The sequence below is a fragment of the Colossoma macropomum genome, unplaced genomic scaffold (genome assembly GCF_904425465.1).
Source record: "Colossoma macropomum unplaced genomic scaffold, Colossoma_macropomum, whole genome shotgun sequence".
NCBI classification, from domain to species: domain Eukaryota; kingdom Metazoa; phylum Chordata; class Actinopteri; order Characiformes; family Serrasalmidae; genus Colossoma; species Colossoma macropomum.
The window spans coordinates 1-8,643 of record NW_023495622.1 but is presented as its reverse complement, the minus strand read 5'-3'; the positions used below and the strand labels follow the sequence as shown (position 1 = coordinate 8,643).

Below are 8,643 nucleotides of genomic sequence, written 5' to 3'. Positions count from 1 at the left end.
TTCTATCAGGTATCAGTCTTCTGCAAGCAGCATTTATTTATTTTTCAGTTCTGATTAAACTGGGAGAAAATAGAGGAGTTTTCCAGACAGTTAACCCAAAAGCATTGTAAGAAAATGTCAGGCAATCACATCCCAAATATCATCAGTTTTGAGTCTTTTTCCTCCAAGTCCTTCATGTAGGCCTCTTTAGGTCCTGCCAGAATGTGATCAGCTGCTGTGGGGAGTTAAGGATGGTGGTGATCACACTGGCAAACTCTTCTCGTTTAAACTTACCCCTTAAATGGTCCTTAAACTGGGAGGGTTTGGGAGGAGTTGAAGGTGAAATTCTTATTCGTTTCAGACAGGCACCCACGTATGCATCTTCTATGTTAAATGGCTTTATTTCTTTCGAAACCTCAACAATCTTCTCTGAAAGGTCATTGGAGAAGACATAACCCATCCCCAGCAGGTATGTTGGGTAGTAGTCTTCAGCATATAATTCTTTTGGCACATACCACTTGGAGTTCTTGTTCCGGATGACCGGTATGTGCCGCATAACCTTTCCCGTCATGTAGTTTTCTTTAGGCGTATCAGGTCTCAGCAACAAGTTCATCAAGTTCTCCAGATTCAAGAACATGTCAGAGTCGATCTTCATAGCGTAGGATGTCTGTGGGCAGTGTGTGGCCAGCCAGTCCATGATTACCATGGTCTTTATCGTCAAGTTGAGGTACGAGTCCATGAAGTCGCTCTGGACCAGGTCATGGTACTGCTGGCTTTCCAGCCTTAGTTCCTCCTGTTGTTTCTCAGCCTTGTTCCCAGGCAGACCCAGCGAGAAGATCACCGTGATGGTTTTGTTTTGGACCATGCTCTCATTACCCCATGTGCTCCGGATGGCGTTGCGAGCCTCCAGTTGGTGTGGAGCCACTGGAACCATGAGGACTAGAAATGGGTTCTCTTGTTCACACTTATGGGGCTCGTCTATGATGAAGCGGTAGTTGTGTGGATACGCTTCATGGTAACGGATGGATGATGCTTCTTTCACTGGAACAGTTGTCATGGACTCCATACTGAGCATGTCTGTCACGTTATGTCTGCTCACTGTAGTTACTGCAGTGTGTGCGACATCGGACGTCTGTTGGTAGACTGTATTGTTGTGTCTTGTGAAAGAGGTCATATTTATTAGTGTGTGATTTTTGACTTTTTGAAATGTGATTAACTTGGCAAAGTTGCTGAACCACACTGTGGACGACTCAGAGTGGATGCCAAACACAATGATAATGACAGACACAATGAAGGTTATGGACAGCAATAATATGAAGCAGCTCTGAAAGCGCAACCTGTTGAGGCTGAGGGCGGCCATTTTCTGGGCTGGACTAAAAGAAAAAAGAAAGAGAGAATTAATCATAATGAAGCACCATTTTTCTTGAAGTTCTTTTATTCGCTCTTTTTATTAGCTTACTATAAACACAATACAGGCTGGGTGAGTGATGGAAACTGACCTAATGTTGCTTTGCATTTATCATGAACAGCCAACTTCCATCCTCTGTCTTTAACTTTACCTTTTACTGTCCACCTTTCTAATAGTCTAGCACACTGTGCCAGAGGGGTTGTCCTCCAGGTAGGTGGCACCATGCAGCTGGGGTCATAGACAGACTTTGGTTAGTAGTGAAAAAAGCCCCATTTTTTACTGCTGTTCCTTTTATTAACAACATTTGAAACCAGAGATGTCCAAAAAAAGACCATGCTGACCACATCATCCTCATATGGATTTTAGATAGTGTTTGTCTGAACAACTATTCCAGATCAGAACATTGCATGTCTGTTACAATAATAATGGGCCTCATTCACCAACCGTTCTTAAGAAGAAATTTCTTCTTAAAATTCACTTTAGCAGTTTTTATGAAGATTCTGACATTCACCAGTGTTTTCTTCATTGGGATTTGTTCTTAGGTAAGAACAGAATCGGCACACACTCAAGAGCACAAAGGTGCTACCAATTCTGTGGTTTAAGAAAACATCATGAATTTGGCGAAGTATTTTTCTTTGGACCCTTTTCAAGAACACATTTAAGAAAAACCTTAAGAAGATACTGGTGAATGAGGCTCATTGTGTTTTGGAGCTTAATTATTCTGGCCTTTCCTGTATCTCATTTTGCAGAGAAGCAAATCACTTTCTGAAACATTCCTATCATCATCTAGCTTGTCATTTTCTTTAAACATATGTGTGATTGTCCGCATAGCCACACCGTTCTGCTCCCCTTTTGTTTCAGGATGATAGCCATTCTGTACAAGTCATCAACACTGGATCCAGCAAAAGATCCCCAGACTATCACAATCACTCCTCCATGTTTGATAGTTGGTGAGGAACCATTCTTTCACCAAACCAAAACCCCTGTATGATAAACTAAAGATTTCAAGTTTTGATTCTTCAGTCCATCAGACCTTCCAGTCTTCAGTAGTTCTGGTGGTGCTGCAGGACCCAGGAAAGCCTCTTTTTCTTATTTGATCATCTTAGCAATGGCTCTCTTACTGTTACTCAACCAGTCAAACTTGCAGTTTAAAGTCTTCTACGTCTTCTGACTCTGTTGGGGGTTTGAGCTGTCAGACCTCTTCCTGTCAGAGTTTCCTCCAGTTTCAAGTGCCTTTGGATGGTGCGGAAAACTGTACTCACTGTCACTCTGGCTTTCTCTGTCAGGAATGACCTGCACCTTTAAGGGTTATAACAGTGTCCAAATACTGCCCTAGAGGGTGTAATAATTCAGTCTGTTCCAGCACTGCTGTTGTCCAGACAGAAGGTTTGTAAGTAATCAACAGAGGCTGGGACACCTGTAGCAACTGTTTGCATGAACTTTCAAAGCCACTGAACAGTTGTAAGTTGTTAGCCAATGAATTGTTCCCTGAAAAAGGCATGTCATGTAAATACTTTTTATATCTTTGTGAATTTGGCCTCGTTTTGATCCTAAATTTACTTGCCACCTCCTAATTTTTGTAATCATTTGCTTATACAGACTTTAAAGACAGTTGTCAGCTTAGATATCCTTTCATAAATTGTTAGATAAGAGTGTCTGTGATCTGAATTTTGATTCCAAAATTAGCTGATACCGTGTGACTTAAAACGCAGTGAATGGTTGATGGTCACTTTAAACATTCTGCTTTGGCAGATTCCTGCCAGACATACACTGTGTGATTTTAGCCTGTTTCTAAACACACAATCACAATAGCTTCCATAAAATGGGTGGAGATGTTTGGCTAGCAAAACAATGATGTGATGATGATGCGGTCAGCATGATAGTGGACAGCCCTGACCAATATGTCACATATTGTTTGTGGACTTTAGCCATGAAAGCAATGGTCTGAAAATTCACATCATCTTTCCCTTAACACATGTAGTCAGTCAGCCAGTACATGATTGTGTTCTCTCCGTCTCACAATGAAATATGTGAGACGGAGAGAACACAATCATACATCATAGCCTTATATAGGCTTTCCTATTACGTTTTGTTCATCTCATAGACAAACACAGAGACAGACAAAAATGAAAGAAAATAAACAGTTCTAAACTAATGTTCAGAATGAATGCAAATGTGATGTTAATATTTCTTCAATTTCATATAATTTGTTGTATTTTTCAGAAAAGCTACTTGAACCTTGCTTGATAATACTGCCATGAATCATGCCATAAATGATGTCACAGCAGACGTCATACGCTGTCATGAGTTGTTATGAGTTGCCCAAGTTAATGTTGTTTAGCCAAGTTCAGGCTTTAAATTTCACCAACCTGAGTTTTCAGTGCTGTGATAGAGAGACTGTAGTATTTCTGTTTTTCTAGGTTATCAAACTGTTAAAATGTCAGACTGTAATAGTCTTAGATGTGAGGAGACACACTCCTGAGTGAGATTACAGTCCCTGCTGAAAAACAGCTTGACCAGCTCAAACTGATTAAATAGGTTAAGTTTGGTTGACCAGCTTTGTCAAGTTGGTAGACTTTATTTGTTTTTTTTTTCTTTGTTTTTTTTTGTTTCAATCCATTTGGATGTTCAGCTTGTCAGCCACACTGAGCACCAAAGACCAGCTTAGGCCATCTGAAACCAGCTAGCAGCAAAAGTTGATCTTAGCAGGACAGTTCAGCAGGGGTGTTAATAGTGCTGCTGCTGCTGCTGCTGCTACAGCAAACACAAGAGCATGTAAAGTTGGCTGTGTTCACTTTGTCTGTGATAACCACAGTTTAAAACACACAAACAAGCACAGATAATGAAGCTCTGTAGATTAAATATACAAAGCTTTGAAGAAACAGAACTCAGTTTTAAAGCAGTGTAAAGTAGTTTATGTGGAGATTTGTTTAGTTTAAAACACAAATATTAACGAAGAAAATATATCATTTAAACATAAGAAGCTTCAACAGGTAAAACAGTACAGTTATTAATTAATTATTAATTATTAATTGCTACTGTAGCTTTTGTGTGTTTTTTCATTCTTTCAGAGTTTTTCATTACAGTCCTGGAGGGTCAGTGTCTGGCAATTTGGTCATTTCCCTGCTCAAACACTCCCACTGAACTTGGACCCTTGGAAGCTGATTTAAGTGGAGGCTAACGGGAGAGCAGATAAGCGTGGTAGTGGTTGGAGTACAAAGGTTGGACAGATACAGCCGGAAGGAGGAAGGAAGGAGCTGAGACACCTTACGCAGCCTTCAAGCAGCTGCCGCTGAGGCACAAAGGGCAGAACTCATCATCAGCTAGAAAACACCATGACGAGCAACACAGTGCTACGCAGCAGAGTAGCTTGAGGAGGAGATGGTGTATTAAGCCGGCAGTGACAGTGGAGCAACTGGTATGCTGGCAGTGCAGGAATAAGGGACACTGCGGCAATGTTGTGAACTTAAGCCAGCAAGGAAACAGAAGCCAGCCATAATGCCAGATGACCACTTGCAGCTGTGTGGAGTACAGTTCCCACATGCTCTCACCATTGAAGTAAGCGTTTCAAAGGTGAGGGTGGCTGGGAGCTGAACTCCACACAGCTACAAGTGGTCGTCTGGCATTATGGCCTTTTCATTTTGACTGGAGTGACTCTTTAATAGTCAGATTCTAAGTTTTTTAATAAAGAATAATATAGCAGGATAATTCCTGTTATAGTCACAGCTGCTCATCAGAAGCAGAATAATCCTACCTGAAATACACAGCAGGGTGATGAGTGATAACATCCCACATTCAGAGCTCATAATTCCACTTTTCCTGTAAAATAAAGACAGAGAATAATGTCTTTGTGTAGTTCAACACATTAATGTAACATTATAAAAATCTGAACCTCCGTTTGCTTCTTACTGAGGAAACTGAAGCTCTACTTTGTGGCTTTAACATTTTTTTACCATGTCCACTGTTACACTCTGATAGTGGAGCTCATAGTTACAGTAATATATTAATTATACATTAAACAGAGAAAATCTTTACTACTTACATTCTCCAGTAAAGACCTTTCACAGCTGTGTAACTCAGTGGACAGTGCAGAGTGTGAGAACAGAGTGTGTGTGAGGGTGGGATGAGTAAATGTTCAGTGTTTAAGATGGGGGTTGGTTTTTTTGTCGACATCTGGTTTCCTTCCTGGTTTGTGCGCTCACAGCTAAAATTAGCAACCACCCTAACAGCGTATTTTAGCTTTCATTTTCTGTTTTAACAGTTAAGCTTTTTAGACTGACCAGTAAGAATAAAGCTCCAGATAAATTTTCAGATTAAATACACTAATGCAGTAGTGATAATAGACCCATGTGTAGTTTAAAATCTTCCACAAAACTACATGACCCACAATGCTTTGCTGAAACAAAAGTTTTTTGGTCCAACAGTGAAGTCTGAGTTTGATGCAAAGTGCCTTCAGCTACACACACACACACACACACACACACACAAAATGGGCATCTTGTTATGTTAAAGAACTCCAGTAGAGATTCACTCATTCAGAATGTGTTAGTTATATAAAGATATAAGATTGTGTTTGATGTTTATTTCAGTCTGTGTGTCTGTAAAGTGCAGTACTGAATTAAGTGAAACTTAACAAAACTGAAACAATTATACAGGAGAATTATAGTCAATTCAAAATGTTTTTTAAGCTTTTACATAAAGCAGCTTTAACTCCTTAAGACAGGAGTGTTCAATCTTATATGCGAAGGGCCGGTGTGGCTGCACGTTTTCAGGGCAACACAGCAGCAGCTCACATGATCAGTTGTTTAAAGACTGAGACTGACTGATTAAACGAGTGGAATCAGGTGTGCTCTTCTTTGTTTGGGTTGAAAACCTGCACCCACACTGGCCCACTGCGGATAAGATTGGACACCCCTGCCTTAAGAGGAAGAGGAAGGAACATTGAGAGGAACCAGGACTCAACAGAGGAACCCATCCTCCTGTGTTCTGCACCGAATAGCAAAACAATAATACAACAATACAATAGTGAAAACAGAATAAAGAAAAGGAAAGAGTCATTTAGATCAACCAGTGATAATTGACGAGTACTAATGTTAGAGGCCTATCAGGGTACCAAATGAGATGTACAGTACTGATGATTATGTACTGTTTCTTGTGACCTTCTAGTCTGACTCACATTGACAGACAGGTTTTATTTAAGTGATGTTTAGATACAACAGGTCTGGCAGTAATCATGCCTGGATGTATCTAGTGAAATTTAACCCAAAAGTCAATTGAATTTGGTTAACTGGTTGATTTTATAGTTAAGGGGCAATTAATTTTTCACATAGGGCCAGGTAGGGCTGAACAGCATTTTTCCTTCAATAAATGAAATCGTCAGTTAAAACAGCTTTTTTGTGTTTATGTGGGTCTTTCTCTGATATTAAAAGTAGTTTGATGATCTGAAACATTCAAGTGTGACAGATATGCAAAAATAGAAGAAATTGGGAAGGGGCAAATACTTTTTCACAGCAGTGTAGGTCTGTGAAAACCAGTAACTACAGTCATACAATTGTACAATTCATTTTATTATTATTATTATTACTGTTTTGATGCAAAAGTGTAATAATATATTTAAATATTAAAACACTTATTGGCCCTGGTGGCTTCACATAGACAAAGATCATCATATCTGTTCTGAACAGGTTACTGGAGCGAGAAACACACAAGGCTTTGACTGAAAGTGAGCAGTAAAGTATTTTCAGATAATCTGCTGCTACTTTATGAAATATCAGAACAGACATCAGTTCAGTTCTGCTTTACTCTGCTATGGAGCCCCCGAGGGGAAAGAGGTAAAAAAAAAAAACTTCATTCGAGTGAACATTTTGCAGTTCGTACACGTTTTCTTTTATTCGTGGTTACGATTTCTTAATTTGTTCCCTGTTTTCTTTCAATTGTGATTGTGTTTTATTTTTAACTGAACACACGTTGTTTGTTTCTCCTGAGACTGTCTAAGGGGTTTTGATGTGTTAGACTGATGAGATGATAGACAGAGATGCTCATCAGGTCTGATTTTGATTTAGGGATTTATGAAGACACTGTAGATCCTCTTCACAGCAAAACAGAGTACAGCTGCAGTTTGGTGGTGAAATGAAAGAAGACAATAAACTACAACCACAGCCTTCACTAAACTGCACTTTCTGATCCTTATATTTAACAGAGATATAGAAACAGTACAGCCGCTTAGCCCTGTTTTTGCTCCCGCGTCATGCTGCAGGGTTAGAGACCATCAGACAATTACAGGAAGAAATTATTAGCGTTTCAACATCCTCACATTATCTACATTTAATCCACAGATCTATTAAACCCTCTCCCCATTTGACCTCATCCCACATTAATGTGTGTGTGTTTCATTTGAGTTTGCTGAAACGTGAGTTCAGTATTGCAGAGCAGTAAACATAAATTAATAACTTTGAAAAGCTGTATGTATTAAATTAATTATGTATTAAATATACATATTAAACTGAATGCAGTATAATAAACAGAATATATAGAAGAATATTTGCTCCAGTGTACAGAGTTCATGTAGCAACAGCTGAAAGAACAAAGCTGATCAAAGCTGCATTACTATCTCTTCATCTATCACTATCTGATGACTTTAGACTCGACTCGGGACTCGACTTTGACTTCAATACCAATAAATTGAACTCTGGCCCAGACTTGAACCTCATGACTCGGAAAAAATGGAGACCCAAAGTGTAAGTAATGTGGAGAGGCGTCTGACTGCAGGTGGGACTCTACACAGTCAATTATTTTTCATGTTGCCGTGTGAACAGCAATGACGTCAGATATCTGTTACTGTGCTTCTGCTTGGTTTATTTTATTTTGGAAGACAAGAGAAGTGTTAGAGCTCTAATTCATATTTTTGCCACAACACCAGAATGAATGGACTGCTTTAAGTACCATTACAGAGCTGCAGTTAAATAAAGACACTGTCCAAAATTATACTATTTCAACAATATTGCACTCAGAAAGCAGGACAGGATTATATAACGGAGGGAACAAAGTGATCCACACTCATGACTGTGTGATGTTTATGTGTAGATATGGCCGTGTGGTCGGTGAGGCACAGAGAACCTGTTGATGTGATTGTTTTTCCTCTGGTCTTAACCTATATCACACTTATTTCATGCACTTGTCTATTCATGGGGTCTTAACGGTCTTAACTTTATGCAGTAGTTATTTATTTACAATGATGGTTGTTTGTAACGGTAAGT

At 39.4% G+C, this 8,643-nt stretch overlaps 1 protein-coding gene across 3 annotated transcripts; it reads right to left on the bottom strand.

The window, feature by feature from the left end:
• LOC118802608 (beta-1,3-galactosyltransferase 2-like) lies at positions 1-5,560 on the bottom strand. 3 transcript variants are annotated; one of them, XM_036563079.1, is made up of 4 exons: positions 5,430-5,497; positions 5,142-5,206; positions 1,479-1,615; positions 1-1,352 (listed from the first exon to the last, which is right to left on the bottom strand). In XM_036563079.1, the coding sequence occupies exons 3-4, from the start codon at positions 1,493-1,495 to the stop codon at positions 173-175; spliced, it is 1,197 nt and encodes a 398-aa protein (XP_036418972.1). In that variant the 5' UTR covers positions 1,496-1,615; positions 5,142-5,206; positions 5,430-5,497; the 3' UTR covers positions 1-172. The 3 variants fall into 3 exon arrangements, with proteins under 3 accessions (XP_036418972.1, XP_036418973.1, XP_036418971.1); XM_036563080.1 differs by having other exon boundaries at positions 1,539-1,615; XM_036563078.1 differs by lacking the exon at positions 1,479-1,615 and having other exon boundaries at positions 5,430-5,560.
• Positions 5,561-8,643: the final 3,083 nt, after the last annotated feature.

Bases quoted from the DNA above. Each gene is read 5' to 3' on its own strand.
- LOC118802608 (XM_036563078.1), bottom strand. From the start codon at position 5,182: ATGTGGGATGTTATCACTCATCACCCTGCTGTGTATTTCAG. The intron at 1,353-5,141 runs GTAGGATTATTC...TTTTTCTTTTAG, and splicing joins CACCCTGCTGTGTATTTCAG to TCCAGCCCAGAAAATGGCCG.